Here is a 21,100-nt window from a genome sequence, read left to right as displayed (position 1 = left end):
TGTTACTATCATTGATACATAAAGTTAAATCACATGCTAGATTTATTATTTTGTTATGTGATTTTTATGTACTGATGAGGTAATTTGCTGCAAGATTTGAATTTGAAATGGATTTGGTGAACATCCCATGGTAAATATCCCGGTCCGAAAATATCCGAACTTAGCATGGATCGGGTTACACACAACTAGGACCCACCATGGTAAAGATTATTAAAACTCAAATCTAGGTCTAGTTTGGTTTTTAGTTTTTCAGGAATTGCTTTCACAATGTTAAAGCTCAAATGTCTTCATAAAATGTTACTTCCTTATTTACAAAATTGGTAATTATTTCACTTTATTGGCATTTTCCAATATTGAAATAGCTGAAACAATGTTTAGAAAATATTATGTATTAAAATTAATACAGTGCAATTTTTTGTATTTTAATGCGTAAAATTGCCTTCTCTTTTTTCAATTTAATATTGTTCAGTTTAGTGTTCTGCATTCACTGTTGCTTTAGCATACCCTTGAAGCTTAACAAATGTCTTGCTGAGTGATATTCAATGTATCTTTGATAAAAAGTGTAGTTTATACATGTAAACATGTTTTATAGTCAGTTTCATTGATGTTTTATATGCACAGTATGTAAGATTTAAACTGTGTGTTTAATTAGAACTTTGAAACTTGAGTGTATTAAAACATGCATTAATAGCAGTTTAAAAATTTAAAATGTCATGTAAATGATATAAATTTTCAATGTTTTTATGTTGTTCTCTGATTTTTACCCTTTAAGAGTATGTATTGTGACTTTTTTCCTTTTTTTTTTTTTTTTTTTTTCGACCGCCCGGTGGACATTTTTCCCAAAAATTCTTGTAAACCAAAAAATAAAAAAGGAGTGGCCTTACATACGATAAACGTTGTTTTGAATTTATATCATGGGTACTAAAACTGCTTGAAATAAGCATATGTATGGACGGCCCGAAAGCATATATATGGACGGCCCGAAAGCATATATATGGACGGCCCGAAAGCATATATATGGACGGCCCGAAAGGATATATATGGACGACCCGAAAGCATATATATGGACGACCCAAAAGCATATCTATGGACGGCCCAAAAGCATATTTATGGACGGCCCAAAAGCATATATATGGACGACCCCAAAGCATATATATGGACGGCCCGAAAGCATATATATGGACGACCAAAAAGCGTATTTATGGACGGCCCAAAAGCATATATATGGGCGACATAAAAGCATATATATGGACGGCCCGAAAGCATATATATGGACGGCTCAAAAGCATATATATGGACGGCCCAAAAGCATATATATGAATGGCCCAAAAGCATATATATGGGCGACCCAAAGCATACATATATATTGACGATTTAACGCGAAGATATAAGACGCAGATATAATTCAGACGTTTGATACAAATATAACTTTGATTAACGTTAATAATAAATTTGAATATACGGTTAAAACTCGCTATGTCGAATCCGTAGGACCTCGGGAAGAAATTCGAGCTAACGAACATTCGATATAACCAATATACAAAAAGTGTATATTAACTAAACCTAAAAATGGAAATAAGTTCGACATAACCAGAACATCGAGGTAACATATTTCGACATAGCTAGTTTCGGCTGTATATATATCCGCAGTAGTTATGTTTCTAATACCGACATAGTAAAATGAACAACTCAGACATTTTGTGAACTTATCGCAGCGAAAATAATATGATAATATAATTATTTTATTAAATGAAAATGTTACATTTCTAAATATATCAATCTAACAACCTTTCAACAAACCTGGGGCGGCGTGAACTCCTAATGTCAAAATGATTGGTAATATCCTTAGTAAACTCATTTTGGACGAGCGCTTTTATAAGTCCGTTCGCTTTATTTAATTCGTATAAACTGACACTAACTTTCAAGCAAGTAGCAGTCGACAACTATAAATGGCTAATGACGTCACGCACGTGATGTGGTCACGTGATCGGTCTGTCATGTAAGCGGAAAAAAATAACAAAAACAGTACAGTTACATCGTAAACCAATGTGTTTTTTTACTAAATATGATGTATTGTCATACATGGTTGCTAGTTATACTAGTTATAGCAGGTTTGTGTTGTTGTTGTTTTATTACGAAAACAAATGAAATTAGCTACACGATAAAAGGAAAATGAAATGTCGTTTCGTAAACAAAAAAATGAATAACATTAGGAATAACAATTCGGTTTGCTGCTAAACTGCGGACGTGTGTATGTAAGATTTTAACGAGATTAGCGATGCTTGAATTGGCAAAGCCTTTTACGAGAAAAAAAACGGCGTAGACGCTCAAACGCTGTTCCTAATGAAATAAAAATGAATTGAAATTAACATTTTCAGTTTCGAGTCTGAACTAAGAGATTGTTCGTAAACATAGGAATCTATGGACTTAAAGCTGCACTCTCACAGATTTACCGTTTTGACAACTTTTTTTAAAAAAATTCTTGGAATAATCCAATTTTTGCGTAAATATCTGCAAACCAGTGATATAAGACTGCTGACAAAAGATCAGATCGCAGATTATCATATTTCCGTTCGAAAATTAATGTTTAACGCTAAAAGCTTTACTAACGGTTTAAGAACAATGCATAAAACATCAATTTTTGAACTTAAATATGAAAATCTGCGATCTGATGTTTTGTCAGTAGTCTTATATCACTGGTGTTCATGCTTTTTCACATGAATTGGCTCGTTCCAAGACAAAAAACCTAAAACAACACTGTCAAAACGTTCAATCTGTGAGAGTGCAGCTTTAAAGGTCTGCCATCACCTGCCTTTAACGTTCCCAAATTATTGTGCCCTAAACACCACAGACTTAAGCAAGACAACTGTTGCGAGACATTACATAATAGGTTTAAACACTATTCTAACTGGATTTGATAGTTGTATTATCATCATGCAATCACTACAATGCAGTATCTGTGAGAACAAAAGCGGTCAAGATAATACAACCTCATCATAGAAACGACTTAAGTCAATATGGTACGCTATTATAAACTACGAAAGCCCGTCATGGCCACTGAAAATCAGAATTAATGTTGCTTACTCGTTACAACGCAAAACAAGGCGTTATAATGACTTTCAAGAACGTCCTTTTCGCATTATAACGCCTTCTTCAACTGGTTAAAGCGCCTTTAAAATTCATAAGTTTTTTTTGGTAATTCACGCCTAGGAAAGCTCGTAATAATGTATTTTCAATTGGATGTGATCATTGCGAGATCTCATTGTCATCTACACAGTGTGTGTAAAATAAATGATTTAAATACATCGTAGAAGAATCTTTCCTGAGTCTGAGTGGACTCTTGGAACTTTGGAGAGTAGAGCGAGACTTATAAAGATCGTTATAAAGTGGGCAAAAGTGTTTGTCGAATGAACTATATTTGCGCAAATATATACGTCATGTAATATTTTCCCTTACATTAAAAATGAAATTTTTATAGTATTAAAATCCGAAAAAAACATGACATTACGAACACGTTTGCATAATTATATAAGTACAAGGACCATGCAACAGTTTTCTCTTGTTACGTACAATAAGTCAGCTGCTTTATATCAATTCAACAAAAAATACAATCAAATAAGAATTCAACTCATTTGCATTGCACGCCTGATGTACTTCAAAAATAGAATACAACATCTATATCAATGAATATTTGAAAAGATTGTCTATTCCAATTTATTTAATTTTTTTACAAATTTGCAATTGGACCACAAACATTTCCCACGCAATAAACTTGAATCCTTAATCAGCTTTGGCAAGCGATACTAAAGCCTTCTTGAAAATTTCACGATGAAGGAGAAGGTTATCTAATCCGCTACAGATCATAGAAACTCCACAGATATATATTGCACTTTTATGATTTCATTCTTATTCTAGGTTTTAACAATTTCTTTCAATTCAATTTTAACGAAAGATGCGACGCAAGATGGAAGGTCGAACCACAATCGCAGTGTGTGTGTATACCACGTGATAAATTACGTCATATATGCTATGTATGAAGGCAACATTTTGCTTAAAATGAAGTCTTAATTAAATCAAAGATAACTTTTCTTGTACAACACCCTTTTAAATGAAACAAAGGGCAGTCTATGCCTCTTAAAGAGCACCGCATTTGCTTTATTTTTATTGAAATTTGATTAAGTCATTAGTTTCATCATACACTTTGACAAACCTGTTTCCAAAATCATGTTTTGACAGTGCCCCGTCAGACGGCCGTGATGTGAAAAGGTTTGTCAAAGTGTTTAAAAAAACTAAACTCTCAATCAAACTCTGGTAAAATACTGAACGCAGGGCTCTGTCAGCACCGTAGACTGCGCTATCTTTCATTTAAAATTGTGAAGAAATAGTGAAGTTACCTTTCTTTTAAAGTCTTTTTTCAAATCAAAATATTGCCTTCCGACGTAGCATTTATGACGCAATTTATCACGTGGTATACACACACTGAATCGGGACACTCTCGGCTGTTATCCAAAAAGCTATATTTGAGCTTGCCGGAGATGGCCGAGTGTTAACGGTTTGGTCGAGTCCGTTTACCCGAGTACAAACCAAAGGTGACCACAAATGTCCTTGGTGGCACTCCAACCAGTCCTTTTAGCTAAGGTTGGGTTGAAACACATATGTAGTTTAAATGTAGAAAATGAAATATATTTCAGATCGATTGCGACGATAGATACAATCGTAAAAACTCGGCAAGCTTCGGGAAAGACCTCGTAAATAGGCTTCAAGATATACAAACATGTGATGAGGCCGTCGAAGATTAACTCAATTATCATAACGCTTAAGGAGACCCATTCGACAACGTAACCACTGTACTAAAATGAATTGTTCTGATTCGTGTCTTAATGACGCTTTGGAGCAACTTGAACTTCCAGGACCGGTTGAAGGGCATACAACATGTTTTTTCAATATGGGTGCCGCCATGATGGACTATTTAATGACACGTATTATTTTCGATGTCATATCTTTTGGATAATGGCCGAGGTGTTTCGATTGCAAAAGGTGGTAGTAAAAAAATCACGGTCTAGAATAAACAACAAAAAACTGATTTAAATAAACAAAGCAATAAACTCAAATAAAACATCACACTTCTCACAAAAGTAAAATATTTTCTAGAAAAATATTTAATCAACAATGGACCATTATATGCAGATAATACAATAAGTGCAGCAATACTATAAAAACGCCCTGCTAAAATATTATTCGATAACCGACCTGTGCACGTCCCCTGAGGACCGGTATTCAATATTTGTCTTAATTGGATCTAACGAACGATGTAGCTAATCGGATTACTTGTTATTAAGTCAATGATGTGTGACCATACGATTAACTTAAGTTGAATATTGAATACGACCCATACAGTACTGAATGCCGTTATTGATTCTCATTATCAAATTTCTGATGATAAGGTCATGTACTATCGTCTTTTTACAATCGTTTTGTTGCGTTTTCACCATGCTAGTATCGTGCTTTCGCGTTATCCTAGTATCGGACTGTCGTGTTTCATCATCGTAATGTCGGGTTTTCATTATCGTACTTTCGCGTTTATTGTTTTTTCGTGATTTCACGTTTTCATCATCGTACCATCGAGTATCGCGTTTCAGATCAACACATTCGCAGGCGATGGTCCTAACGTTATTCCGTACTGCAGGTGCTGAAATAGCTATCATTTGACAAAATATCAAATACCAGATTGCAATCATTGTTCACAACTGATTCTCATTACCAAATTTCTCATGTGAAGACGAGTATTAAGGATGGTATTAAGTCTTCCTTATATGCTGCAATTTAAATATGGAATAGCACACCTCATTATGTCAGAAATAACACTACCTTGATTTAAGCAAAAACATGAGAAATATCATATATCGTCATTCTGATTCTTTTCTAGACCAATATTATAATACCAGACACAACAAAATGGAAAACATGGATATCAGGGGCGGTCCATGATTTCACGTAAGAGGGGGCGTAACATAGAGGCGTAAGATTTTGAATTGCGCCCCTCCTTCAGAACCGATGTATTTGGTTTAAAGGGTTAAGGGGGGGGGGGGGGGTAGGGTGTTCTCCCCTAGACAATTTTAACAATTTCTAGTCCGAATGAATGCAGTTTTGGGCCCTTTTTATTCCTTTTCTCCCTATGTTTAAATAAACAGTAAACTTTGACAATTTTTGGGGGCTGGGGCGCCGGCTGAGCGACCCCCACCACCCCCACCCCTAGATCCGCAAGTGGATAAGATGACACTTGACATTCTATTCTGGTTTATCAAAATAGAAGCGGTTCTATTTCGTAAACGCCAAGGACAAGGGTCAAAGGAAAATATGCCCTGTTCAAATGAGGTTTTGCCTAATGCACCAGTCAATTGTAACCATGGCCCCCAGGTCCGGGGGTATACCTGGGATAGCCGGGGAAATGGGCCGTGTTTTTACCTTCCAGGTGGCCCCGCAGTGCCGGGTGAATGCGGTGGTTTTGTCTTCGCGGCAACAATAGCGGGGAATGGGCCTTACCTAGGGTCCCTGAGGTGCTGGGGCATTTTGCAGGGGATTTTACCAACAGTTCAACCCCGCAATGGCGGAGATTTTACCCCGGCTTGGCTGGACCGAAAGTCCAAGTCCAAGCTATTCTCCGGACCTGGGGGGGGGACGTGGTTACAATTGACAAGTGCATAATCTACACAAACACCTAGCTGTTCAACTTGTTTACATCATAATATTGTGAAACACGCATCCATACAATTTGTTGATTAGATAACCTAATTTAGAATTGCGAGAAAATTCATGTTAAAAATCACATTAACAGTAGTTAGCAGTGCAAAGCCATCAATTATAGATATTACATCCTGTTTGTAAACAATCTTTTGACAAAATCAGATCAACATGTACCATTTAAGAGACTCACTCACACATTTAATATCGGCATCGATTTTTTGAAACGTTGTTCAACTTTCAGTTGGATAAAGTACTTTTATGAACAAACACCCAACAACATACTCATTTAAAAATACTCATGGAAATATAGGTCTAAAATGATTTAATTTTCAATTTAAAAAAGCTTTTCCGAAAAAATAGGGCATTTTTATGTACGTGAAGTTAGCGGCCTAGCGGCGTGAAGTTAGCGGCCTAGCGGCCTAGCGGCGTGAAGTTAGCGGCCTGGCGGCCTAGCGGCGTGAAGTTGGCGGCCTAGCGGCCTAGCGGCCTAATTGTTTTTTTCTATTTCCAAGCAATTGTTAATGCGTTTTTTTTTTTAAAAAAAACAATGATAAATCAAGGTTTTTTATTCATATAGTTACATAGCGGCCTTAAATTGTTATCTATTCAGAATATTTCTCTTTACCTTTTATTCTAAAACAATTTTAATCGCTTATAGCTTCAAAGTGTTAATTTGTGCATAAAATCAGTTAATATGTCATTGTTTTAGAAGAAAATGCATGTATACATGGTTTGAAATAGGAAACCATTTTAGGCCGCTAGGCCGCTAGGCCGCTAACTTCACGCCGCTATGCCGCTAGGCCGCTGAAGTGCTCGATCAACTTTTTTGAAAAAAAATAATAAAAAACGCTTCAGAGTGATAATTTGTGCATAAAACAGTAAATATATCATTGTTTTAGAAGATCAGGCATGTTTAATGCTTTGAAATAGCTGACTGCTCAATCGACGCTCTTAAAAAAAGACTGTTGATAATCGCTAATAGCTTCAAAGTGTTAATATGTGCATAAAAACAGTTAATATGTCATTGTTTTAGAAGAAAATGCATGTATACATGGTTTGAAATAGGATACCATTTTAGGCCGCTAGGCCGCTAGGCCGCCAGGCCGCTAACTTCACGCCGCTATGCCGCTAGGCCGCTGAAGTGCTCGATCGACTTTTTTGAAAAACGCTTCAGAGTGATAATTTGTGCATAAAACAGTTAATTTAAAATTGTTTTAGAATAAAAGGTAAAGAAAAATATTCTGAATATATAACAATTTAAGGCCGCTATGTAACTATATGAATAAAAAACCTTGATGTATCATTGTTTTAAAAAAAAAACGCATTAACAATTGCTTGTAAATAGAAAAAATAATTAGGCCGCCAGGCCGCTAGGCCGCCAACTTCACGCCGCTAGGCCGCCAGGCAGCTAACTACACGCCGCTAGGCCGCTAACTTCACGCCGCTAGGCCGCTAGGCCGCTAACTCCACGTACATGGCATTTTTTTCATATTTTACAAGCATTTTATTCATATTTCACAAGCATTTTGTTCCCTCTTCACAAACATTTTTTTTAAATTCATGTGTGACCATAGAAAACGTGAATGAGACTATTACAAATAACGGACATTATCTTGATCTCTGTTCAACTCAAAATCTCCTATCTGTTGATTATCCCCCGTGAAACCACTTTTAACTTCTGAAAACTAACCAAAATTGGCTCTTTGCTGTAGATATACCCCAAATTTATCCCAAGGGACAAATACGTGCATATAAACGCATGTACATACCGGGGTAAATTTACTATCGGAGGCAAATTTGGCCCAAGTCTGAAGGTGGGGTGAATTCCCCCCCCCCCCGCCCATGGGTATTTAATGTCACAAAAACGCAACAATTGATTTGCCCCCAAGTCTGAAGGTGGGGTGAATCCTCCCCCCACCCACCCCTGAGTAGTTAATATCACAGAAACACAACAATTAATCTACCCTCCGCGGATATTTTGATTTTTGCACGGTTTAACAGTAAAAAAGCTGACAAAAAACAAAGGGAGAATTGGTTACAAATACGATTTTGTTTTATTCCTCGGCTGACTGTTTCTATACAGGACTGCAATGTTTGAAAACCATGTACTTAATAGTAAATACAGATTATTTTATCAAACGTTAGTAATATAAGCTTCATCCTTATGTCAAATGTACTTTTCAACACAATATATTGGCAATAATTAGAACTATGCATTTTTCTCTATGCGCTCGTCCAGAAATTACCCCAGGGGCAAATTTGCTCATGTGGATAATGACTGAATAACTGACCGTCTGACCGTCCGACCGACCATCCGTCCGACCGACCGACCGACCGACTGACTGACTGACTGATTGACTGACTTATCGTCCGACCGACTGACTGACTGACCGTCCGACCGACCGACCGACCGACCCCGACCGACCGACTGACTGACTGATTGACTGACTTATCGTCCGGCCGACCGACCGACTGACTGAATAAATGAATGATTGACCGACCGACTGACTGACTGACTGATTGACTGACTTATCGTCCGACCGATTGACTGAATGAATGATTGACCGACTCACTCACTGAATGAATGAATGAATGAATGAATGAATGAATGAATGAATGAATGAATGAATGAATGAATGAATGAATGAATGAATGAATGAATGAATGAATGAATGAATGAATGAATGGATGAATGAATGAATGACTGACAGACTGTCCGACCGACCGACCGACCGACCTTCTGACCTGACCTGACTTGACCTGACTCACTCATTCACTCACTCACTCATTCAGACTCACTGAATAATCTTGGTTTACTGATATACGTAGCCATTTCAAGGTCTATATAACCATGCTTGACATCATAATAAAATACCGACATTGATAAACAACCCGGAAAAATACGTCAGATCGCCGTTTTTAACATCTTATGTCGCTTGGAGGTTACGGGCATATTTGTACATGCTCTACCACGGATGCACGCAAGTAGAATTCAGACCTTTGGCATATTTATGACCATTTTGATGTAAATTGCTAAGTTAAAATTAAATCCTTTAAGTTTCGTAAATAAACCAATAAACATGTAGTTTAATAAAAAAGAATATTTTAAGGAATCATCGCTCCGAAAATAATATGATATTAAGTGGAAATGTATAAAATTCATATCAAGCAACTGAATAAACGTTCACCATACCTGCTCCGGCGTATAATCCTAATGACAAAGTAAATGATAATATCCTTAGCAAACTCATTTTGAACGAGCGTATTTTATGAGACCGTTCGCTTTAGTTGTAAAGTGTGTATAACGTTTAAACTGAAAATGTAAAACAGGTAAACTGGTGCTTGTGTTTAACTTTAAAAGCAAGAGGCGGGCGGTGACTATAACAAAACCAGTGACGTCACACACGTGAAAGGTCCGTCAGGTCAATGACTCGTTCGCGGAGTAAAAAACAACAACATGACAGTCAGGGGCGTAAAATTTTGAATTATACGTACGTGCACATGAGCGAGCTGTCAATATCTTAAGGTATTTAGATTGGTATTAAAGCTGCACTCTCACAGATTGAACGTTTTGACAACTTTATTTTATTGTTTGTCTTGGATTGAGCATATTTATTCGAAAATGCATGGAAAACAGTCATATAAGACTGATGACAAAAACTCAAATCAGCAATCTAATATCAGTGGTTTGCAGATATATACGCAAAAATTGGCTCATTCGAAGACAAAAAATACAAAAAAGATGTAGCGAGGGTGTCGCCTCCTGTAGGGAATATTTTAGACAATTCACACATGAACGAAATAAAATGTCTACATGATATAAAGATGTATCCGCATAATATAATAAAAACTGTCATAATATAAGTACAAAACCACAACATATAAAGATAAACTGACATAACATAACTGTGTTTGTACACCATGTAAAGCGCTTGGTACATAATGTAATAAGAAACAAACACAATGATAAAGTTTTTGGACTACGAAAGACAGTGCCGGCGTTCCATAACATTTCATATTATTTTCTTCACTGAATCTAGAGTGCGGATTAAGACCCTAATACAACATAGGGAAGAGTTTGGTAAAATAAACTATACATTCGATCTATACTTGAAATACGTACAATGAGTCAGTTGATAATAAATTAAAAACAAAATACAAAAGAATATGCATTTAGCTGATTTGCATTGCACGCCTGATGTTATTCAAAACTAAAATAAAACATCTACATTGTATATCTATGACTAATTGAAAAGATTTCCATTCATTAAAAAGTATTGCAATTTGCAATTGAACCATAAACATTTCCCACGCAATCAACTTGACACTATCAGACAGCTTTGGCAAGCGAGCCTGAAGCAAAACCTGCTTGAAACCCCCACAACGGAGGAGAAGGTTTCCTAATCCGCTACAGATCATAGACTCCTCACATATTCATTTTTGTAATTTTATGATTATGATTTTTTTAGATATAACCAATTTCATTCACCTGCCATTTCCTATTCGCAATAATTAATTCGAGAAGTTATCGATTGAACGATGCACACGCACGCACGCACGCACGCACACACGCGCGCGAGAAAGCACGCACGCAAACTCACACACAGGCACGCACGCACACAGGCACGCACGAGCGTTCACTCACGCACTCAAGAAAAATGCAATTTGTTATTGCATTAAAAACCGCTTAAGCATTGAATACATCTGATTTTGTCTGGCATGATAACGAAGGTTGAGGCTGAGATTGAGATTTGACTTGAGTATTTTTTTTAAAGTTTGGGCCAAGGGCCATGATTACGAACAGTCACAAGTCTTAGATCAGACTCGAGAGGCAGAACTTTAACTCTTCATTTCGTTGTACATTTTCTTACAATTGAGAACTGAAAATGAAATCTGCTGAATATTAATTAGTTATATTTGATTTTGTACATTTCCTTATATTTATTTTTGTAAAACATATCGAATAAAAACGATTCTGCGTGAATATGTACTTTTCTGAATCTGAGTGTAAAATCGGAATTGAGACTGTTCGTAATGACGGCCCCTGATGAACAATTAATTGTGTGGGATTTTGTTAAAAAAAGCTGAAATTAAATAAAATATCTCTGAGTTCTATGGTTCCGAAATGGTTGTACAAATCGGGTCAAATTCAGATTTGACAAAAGAAAATCTTATGCGTTTATTTTTTAAAGATGTTTTACTTATAATTTCACTGTTTAAAGTGACACTCTTATTCAAAATCAATTAATACACAGTCATGTATAACAAACATATTTTTTTACTGATAAACTTTTTAATTCTTACTAAATAATGCATTTATGGAAAATATTAAATACAAATAACAAGATTGAAGCCGTATATTTAATAGCTGAAAACGTAAAAATATCGAAGGATTGGTGAATGCTTAAAGATTTACGGTGATTAACTAAAGTCTCATAAGGTGGATATACCATGTTTCATGCTCCTTTCTTTCAAATTAAACTAGGTATTCTTCCTAAAAATCATTTTTGTCAACATTTATTCATCCTTTTTGGTATATCAAAACATTTGTTTTAATTGTGGGAAATTGTATTTGGGCATGAGCGTGTATCTTTAATATTTGGGTTTCGAACAATTGATAGTTTTATTTCAAGTTTGTCATTACCATTAAATAATATTGTTCAGAACATGTGACACCTTTACAAACATGTCCTAACGTAACGTTTCATGATGTATGACGTACCTTTTTTGTTGCATATACACAACAAAACTAGAACATAGCACTAGCGGATCTAGGGGGAGCGGCGCGTGCCCCCCCCCCCCCCCTTAAAATCGTCCAAGTTTACTTTTAATATCAACTTCGGCGAAAAAGTAATAAAATATGTGCTTACATGCCATTTCAGACTAGAAACTGTTAAGATTTATCCGGGGGAGTACCCCAAAACCGCACTGCCAAATTTTAAACTAGATGGATTTAAATTTCGGGTCTGAGGCAATGGCGAATGTCAAAAGGTTGTGACCCTTCTTTGGTCACTCCTCTAACGTCAAATCCTGGAACTGTTCCTTCATACATCTAAAGTGTTGTGTGTGTTTTTCAGAAAAAAATAAATGATTGCTCGAAAAAAAAGCAAAACTCTCGACTGTCCAAGATCTACTCCTGTTCGAGATTTATGTGTACGCCAACTGGTTCACCTCCATTTTGCGCTGTATAAAAAGTAATATATGGGACAGTGCTCGGTTGCTAATGGAAATGTGTCATTATAAAAATTATAGTCCAAAGTTATCATTAATTAAATCTTTATCATAGCGCGTTAAGCAAGGCAATATCAAAACCAAGGTCAAAGAATTGGCTTAGGCCCATAAAGTATGAATACCGTTGCATGTCCTACATCCATACTCATTCTGACATTTAAGGACTCCTTCATGTTTTTGGACCAAAAATAAGTTGTCCCGGTAATGCATTTGATAACACTTATTTACTCTTTGATATCATAAAAATGTATTTGGGATTTAGTGGGATGCGGACCCACGACAGTAACGCCAAGAAAAAAACGCACAAGACCACCGGGACATTAAGGCGATATTTTGACTTCTAAACAATACATTGATAACATCACGTGATAATGTCAGTGAACCAATGGCGCATCAACAAAGCTGTAAATAAGTTATTATTAGCTTTGTTAACGCTACTCCAATGAAAATTGAGGTTTTCAAAGACGATTTTTGAGCAAACATCAGCAATTGCTGAAGGGTTCCAGCTTTTGGTATCTTAGTTTTAAAACTCCTAATGATTTGCCTCAATTTATTTCGTCATACAAAAAGTGCATTTTACAAAAAACATGAGCGAGTACCTTCAATGCTGCCAAGAAAGTAACAAAATACAAGCAAACTCTTTCACCGTATAAAAATAATAGTGCAGCGTTTTTTTCCTGATATAAACATATCCACATATTTACCAAACTTATACTCAGGACCGGGGCTTAAAATATGATCGGTCTGGTAACCTGATCTTAAGTATTATTCGCTGTTGGCCTATAGTAAAATGTTAAGACAGCTCAATAAATTACAACAATCCTGTAAAGGTCCGGCTCAACATGTATTACAAATAGTTACTGGTGTATTTGTACGTGATTTTCTACGTACGTTACGTTTACGTCCTGTTTAAATTAGACGAATCATATACATGTTATCTTATTTCCGTGTTAAGTATTCTGTGGGATGAACTCATTAACAAAACAATCGAAACTGATGATGTGACAGACGACAAATATCAACCATGACTATCTGAACACGTATTTAGAAAGTCGTACCCACTCCTCCACCCCCCCCCCCCCCCCAAAAAAAAACAAAACACAACACAACAAAAAACAAAATGTGTGCGGAGCACTCACTCGAAACACAAGAAGCTGATTTTCTTTGGCATTCATCGGTTCCCATACACTCAAAATAGTTTAACTTATATTTGTAACGCTGGATTTGGTAAAAAAAAATGAAAAACAGATCCAGCGTAACAAATACAATTTAAACTATTTTGTGATTATGCGAACCGATAAATACCAATGAAAATCAGCTTTTTGAGTCCCGAGTACTGTTATAAACACCTGATTACCACGTTCAAAAATGGCGGGCAGGAGTAGGGGGTGTCAAACCTCATTTAGTGCATAACCCATCTGTATTATCCCAGTCCTGCTACGAAAAAAATGCTCATGTAAAAAGGCAAGAATGTAAGCATATCTTACTGTGCTAGTAATATCCTATAATAATCGTTACAGCTCATTGGAAAGAACATGTTTTATCGTTACAGCTCATTGAAAAGATGTGTTTTATCATTACAGCTCATTGGAAAGATGTGTTTTATCATTACAGCTCATTGGCAATATCGTGTTTTATCATTACAGCTCATTGGAAATGTCGTGTTTTATCATTGCAGCTCATTGAAAATGTCGTGTTTAATCGTTGCAGCTCATTGGAAATGTCGTGTTTTATCGTTGCAGCTCATTGGAAATGTCGTGTTTTATCATTGCAGCTTATTGGAAATGTCGTGTTTATCATTGCAGCTCATTGGAAATGTCGTGTTTTATCATTGCAGCTCATTGAAAATGTCGTGTTTAATCGTTGCAGCTCATTGGAAATGTCGTGTTTTATCGTTGCAGCTCATTGGCAATATCGTGTTTTATCATTGCAGCTTATTGGAAATGTCGTGTTTAATCGTTGCAGCTCATTGAAAATGTCGTGTTTAATCGTTGCAGCTCATTGGAAATGTCGTGTTTTATCATTGCAGCTTATTGGAAATGTCGTGTTTTATCATTGCAGCTCATTGGCAATATCGTGTTTTATCGTTGCAGCTCATTGGCAATATCGTGTTTTATCATTGCAGCTTATTGGAAATGTCGTGTTTAATCGTTGCAGCTCATTGAAAATGTCGTGTTTAATCGTTGCAGCTCATTGGAAATATCGTGTTTTATCATTGCAGCTTATTGGAAATGTCGTGTTTTATCATTGCAGCTCATTGAAAATGTCGTGTTTAATCGTTGCAGCTCATTGGAAATGTCGTGTTTTATCGTTGCAGCTCATTGGAAATGTCGTGTTTTATCGTTGCAGCTCATTGGAAATGTCGTGTTTTATCATTGCAGCTTATTGGAAATGTCGTGTTTAATCGTTGCAGCTCATTGGAAATGTCGTGTTTTATCGTTGCAGCTCATTGGAAATGTCGTGTTTTATAATTACAGCTCATTGGAAAGATGTGTTTTATCATTACAGCTCATTGGAAATGTCGTGTTTTATCATTGCAGCTCATTGGAAATGTCGTGTTTTATCATTACAGCTCATTGGAAATGTCGTGTTTTATCATTACAGCTCATTGGAAATGTCGTGTTTTATCATTACAGCTCATTGAAAATGTCGTGTTTTATCATTACAGGTCATTGGAAATGTCGTGTTTTATCATTGCAGCTCATTGGAAAGATGTGTTTTTTTCATTGCAGCTCATTGGAAATGTCGTGTTTTATCATTACAGCTCATTGGAAATGTCGTGTTTTATCATTACAGCTCATTGAAAATGTCGTGTTTTATCATTGCAGCTCATTGAAAATGTCGTGTTTTATCATTGCAGCTCATTGTAAAAGTCGTGTTTTATCATTGCAGCTCATTGGAAATGTCGTGTTTTATCATTGCAGCTCATTGGAAATGTCGTGTTTTATCATTGCAGCTCATTGGAAATGTCGTGTTTTATCATTACAGCTCATTGGAAATGTCGTGTTTTATCATTACAGCTCATTGGAAATGTCGTGTTTTATCATTACAGCTCATTGGAAATGTCGTGTTTTATCATTGCAGCTCATTGGAAATGTCGTGTTTAATCGTTGCAGCTCATTGAAAATGTCGTGTTTAATCGTTGCAGCTCATTGGAAATATCGTGTTTTATCATTGCAGCTTATTGGAAATGTCGTGTTTTATCATTGCAGCTCATTGAAAATGTCGTGTTTAATCGTTGCAGCTCATTGGAAATGTCGTGTTTTATCGTTGCAGCTCATTGGAAATGTCGTGTTTTATCGTTGCAGCTCATTGGAAATGTCGTGTTTTATCATTGCAGCTTATTGGAAATGTCGTGTTTAATCGTTGCAGCTCATTGGAAATGTCGTGTTTTATCGTTGCAGCTCATTGGAAATGTCGTGTTTTATAATTACAGCTCATTGAAAATGTCGTGTTTTATCATTACAGGTCATTGGAAATGTCGTGTTTTATCATTGCAGCTCATTGGAAATGTCGTGTTTTATCATTGCAGCTCATTGGAAATGTCGTGTTTTATCATTACAGCTCATTGGAAATGTCGTGTTTTATCATTACAGCTCATTGAAAATGTCGTGTTTTATCATTACAGGTCATTGGAAATGTCGTGTTTTATCATTGCAGCTCATTGGAAAGATGTGTTTTTTTCATTGCAGCTCATTGGAAATGTCGTGTTTTATCATTACAGCTCATTGGAAATGTCGTGTTTTATCATTACAGCTCATTGGAAATGTCGTGTTTTATCATTGCAGCTCATTGTAAATGTCGTGTTTTATCATTGCAGCTCATTGTAAATGTTGTGTTTTATCATTGCAGCTCATTGGAAATGTCGTGTTTTATCATTGCAGCTCATTGGAAATGTCGTGTTTTATCATTGCAGCTCATTGGAAATGTCGTGTTTTATCATTACAGCTCATTGGAAATGTCGTGTTTTATCATTACAGCTCATTGGAAATGTCGTGTTTTATCATTACAGCTCATTGGAAATGTCGTGTTTTATCATTGCAGCTCATTGGAAATGTCGTGTTTTATCATTGCAGCTCATTGGAAATGTCGTGTTTTATCATTGCAGCTCATTGGAAATGTCGTGTTTTATCATTGCAGCTCATTGGAAATGTCGTGTTTTATCATTGCAGCTCATTGGAAATGTCGTGTTTTATCATTACAGCTCATTAATTATGTTTTACCATTGGTATAACGAACATCTTTACATAATTTGAGGTATCTACCAATAACCAGACTGTTATTACTTTGAATTCTTTCAAAAGCCTATAAAAGCAAATGCACAGGGTAAATCTAGGATTACATAGATGATAAATGTTCGTTTCAGTGATATGCAATATCTAAAAGTAATAGTTCACGAGTGGCTTTTAGACACGAGTGAAATAGAGGTTATTGTTGATTTCAGTGTAATATCGAATTTCATTTCACGAGCGTCATAGAAAAACATATTTTCACGGGTGGCTTTATTAGTTACATCATGGTAAACTTTATTATGTTTTGTTAATTTAATTCAGGCAATTGAAAGAAAAAGTGATTTCGGCATTCTCATTATTTTCTAGACCAATATCATATTACCAGTATAAACCATGATAAGAAACATAGATAAGATGGCACCCAAAAATTTGGTTTACGAAAACTGTCTGGCCAGGTCCTATTGGACTGAGGTGCTGTGTAACTAGCTATACAATTTGTTAGGTGTACAGCGGAGGTTTAATTACCATACCTTTTGTGCAGTCATGATAATGATTTATAAATAAATTAATAAATAAATAAAAGAAATAATAATAAAACAAAAACAAAAACAAAAACATTCATATTGGTAGCAGAAATCGTAAAATTAATAAAAACGTGAGACAGACAGATATATTGGGTCGATACTGAACAAACGACCCATTTTTTTAAAAACCGTTTCAAACTGTGTGTAGATTCGTGTAATAAGTATATTTCATGAGTATTTAAGGCAGTGCAAAGTCATCAATAACAAAAATAACATCCCGTGTAAAATCGAAAAGAAGAATGATTTTTATCTTCAAATCAACATGCGCCATTAAAGGGACTAGATACCAGATGATATCATTGCAAAAACTTTCATAAAAATGAATCTTACTTACTGATGTATCACATCGCTTACGCCACCGAGTCTCTTCCGTGTTTTTGCGTTTTTTTCCAAGTCGAAATTTACTGGGGGGAGGGGCTTGGGGGTTCTACCACGTTAATCCCAGTCGGTATATGTATCAGTATCAATAATGTGACATGCTAAATAAACACCCTATAAACTGGGAAACCATTATGCGGAAATAACGAGTTGTCGATTGCTGGACCATCTCGTGTCCAGTCCCTTTAAAAGGACTCACTCACTTATTATATGTAGGCAACGATTTTTGTATTGATGTATCATATGACATTTATTTTATGAACGCACACCAAATGTAGCAACTAGCAGATACCCATTTAAACATAATTTTATTTGAATGTTTTAATTATATTATATCGTAACCAGTATTTGCTACATCTTTTACACAACATAAATGAAACGTATTTGTCTGACCTTATTAAACGTGTTGAAGCCCCTTCAAGGAAAATCATATTACCAACCGAGAAACTGCGAACATTCACTTATCACCAGTAAATATACTGCCAAACATGTAATAAGTTATACCGGAATGGAATTCATATATATTTGATTACTTTTATCTGAAGGAAAGCAAAAATATGACTAATATAAGGAAATCAAAAATATGACTAATATATCTATGTATAGGAATGGCAAATGACTTGTGTCCGTGTTCTTGGATACCGATCGAACGACCCTCCGACCGACTTGACCTGACTGACTGTCTGACTGACTGACTAACTGACTGACTGACTGACCGACCGACCGACCGACCGACCGACTTGACCGAGCGACTTGACCGACTGACTGACTGACTGACTGACTGACTGACTGACTGACTGACTGACTGACTGACTGACTGACTGACTGACTTGTCCTGACATGACTGAGTGACAGGATGACAGACGCACATACTGACTCACTGACTGACTGACTGACTGACTGACTAAAGTGACTGACTGTCTGATCAGTTAATTGATTGACTGAGATATTGATTGATATATTGATTGATTGGTAAATTGATTGATTGATTGATTGATTGATTGATTGATTGATTTATAGATATATTGATTGATTGATTGATTGATTGACTGACTGACTGACTGATTGATTGATTGATTGATTGATTGATTGATTGATTGATTGATTGATTGATTGATTGATTTAATATGTCATAAACAGCACGAACATATAAGCAGAAACTAGTTTACTGAAACTCAAATGCCTTATCAACGCAAGTAGATATACGCAGATATAACAAGATGACAGCATATTAAAATACATACTTCATTGATTAACAACCCGGAAAAGCTAGTTAGATCGCTGTTTTTGACAACATCACATGTATCTGATGTCGCTTGAAGTTTACTGGTATCCCGCACGTTCTTAACATATACGAGTGCGGATATATAGACAGAATTCAGGCCTTTAATACATTTATAGCTAAGCTTTGATTACTATCGTAAATTACGAAGTTTAAAATCAATATGTATCCTCAGTAATTATGTTTCGTAAAAATCCAACATATTGAAAGGGAAAAATAAACATTCTGTGAAATTTTCGCAGCAAAAGTAATATGGTATTAATCAAACAAAAATGTATATTTTACATTAAACAATTTGATACACGTGCAACATACCTGCGCTGGTGTAAAATCCTAACGGCAAAATGAATGGTAAAATCCTTAGCAAACACATTATGCGAGCATTAAGTCCGTTCACTTTAGTAGCTTCGTTTAAACTGAAACCGTTTAACTCGTGTGTGTGTGTTTCATTTTTAAGCAACTGGCGGTCGGGAACTAAGAGAGAGCCAGTGACGTCACACACGTGTTGTGGTCACGTGACCGATCTGTCGGATCAATATGACCCGTTCGCGAAATAGAATAATAAAATCAAACCATCGTATATTAATTAACCAACGTTTTTTTTTTACCAAATGCAATGAACGATCATACATAAATGTCGGATAAATCACTGTGAAGTTGTCGTTTTTACTGTGTTTTTTGCTAATGTTGTTTGTGTATTTTTCTGAGGAAAAAAATGAAAGAACTAAAATAATTATTGCAACAGGCATGTTGTTTTGTAAACCATAAAAAAGCACCACCATTAAATTTCGGCTGGCGGCTAAACTGCGAACGGCTTCATGAATCATTTGATTTTTACGAGATCAGAAATGCTTGAATTGGCAAGATTTGTATCGTAAAATTGGTGATCAAACAACAAAGATATACAGACGTTGCGGATGATTTCATGATCGGTGCAAACATGTTCAAAAGTTCAGCTTGATTAGATAAATAAAGTGCAATCACTACAATGTAGCGTCGGTAAGAACACAAGCTGTAAAGATACTAAAAGCTAATCACCGAAACGAGAAAAGTTAATACGGTAACCAATTACAAACTATAAAAGCCTACATGTATATGGGCCACTGAAAAAAACTTAAGAAAACAAAAGAAGGCATTAGAACAGAACAGAACAGAATTTATTACACGTAAACTATACAGTTTTTTGTGTTTCATATACATATTAAATATATTACAATTATAATTATACAATGTAGTGTGAAATATTAAATAAATATTATAATCAACTTTTTTAAGGATGAACTGGAATTGTAAATCACAAATCTATCAAACTAAAAAGTATACAGAACAGAACATATTTTATAACACGTAAATTTAACAGTTTTTGTGTTATGTTTTCATATAAACATATCAGGATTACAACTAAACTAAGCTGATAGCGACTAGTATTATTGACATACAAATGATGAACTGAAAAAAGTGCTATTTCAATCATCAAAGTTAGTACAAGGTTTTTATTTGACATTCGTATATGTATACATGTTGGAACAATCATTTTCAATATATAATGTAAAAAACTACTTATTACGATGAACAATTAATGATCTGGTTTACATATTCATTAATAAAGTATTATTCCGATTTATATTTACCTAACATAAATGCTTCAG

At 35.6% G+C, this 21,100-nt stretch overlaps 1 protein-coding gene across 3 annotated transcripts in view; it reads right to left on the bottom strand.

The window, feature by feature from the left end:
• LOC128233533 (uncharacterized) overlaps nt 1-19,920 on the bottom strand; it is a 43,953-nt gene extending 24,033 nt beyond the window's left edge. The window contains exon 1 of one of the 3 annotated variants that reach the window (XM_052947243.1): nt 19,767-19,920. In XM_052947243.1, coding sequence (XP_052803203.1) covers nt 19,767-19,824 — 58 coding nt within the window. In that variant the 5' untranslated portion in view covers nt 19,825-19,920. Of the gene's footprint in view, nt 1-1,800; nt 1,942-9,937; nt 10,074-19,766 lie in introns of those variants that run through there. The other 2 variants (XM_052947242.1, XM_052947245.1) reach the window with 2 other exon arrangements.
• Between the last annotated feature and the right edge of the window lie 1,180 nt (nt 19,921-21,100).

Source organism: Mya arenaria, chromosome 5 (assembly GCF_026914265.1).
Source record: "Mya arenaria isolate MELC-2E11 chromosome 5, ASM2691426v1".
Classification (NCBI taxonomy): Eukaryota; Metazoa; Mollusca; class Bivalvia; order Myida; family Myidae; genus Mya; species Mya arenaria.
The sequence above is the reverse complement of the archived record's forward strand: the minus strand, read 5'-3'. Positions and strand labels throughout refer to the sequence as shown.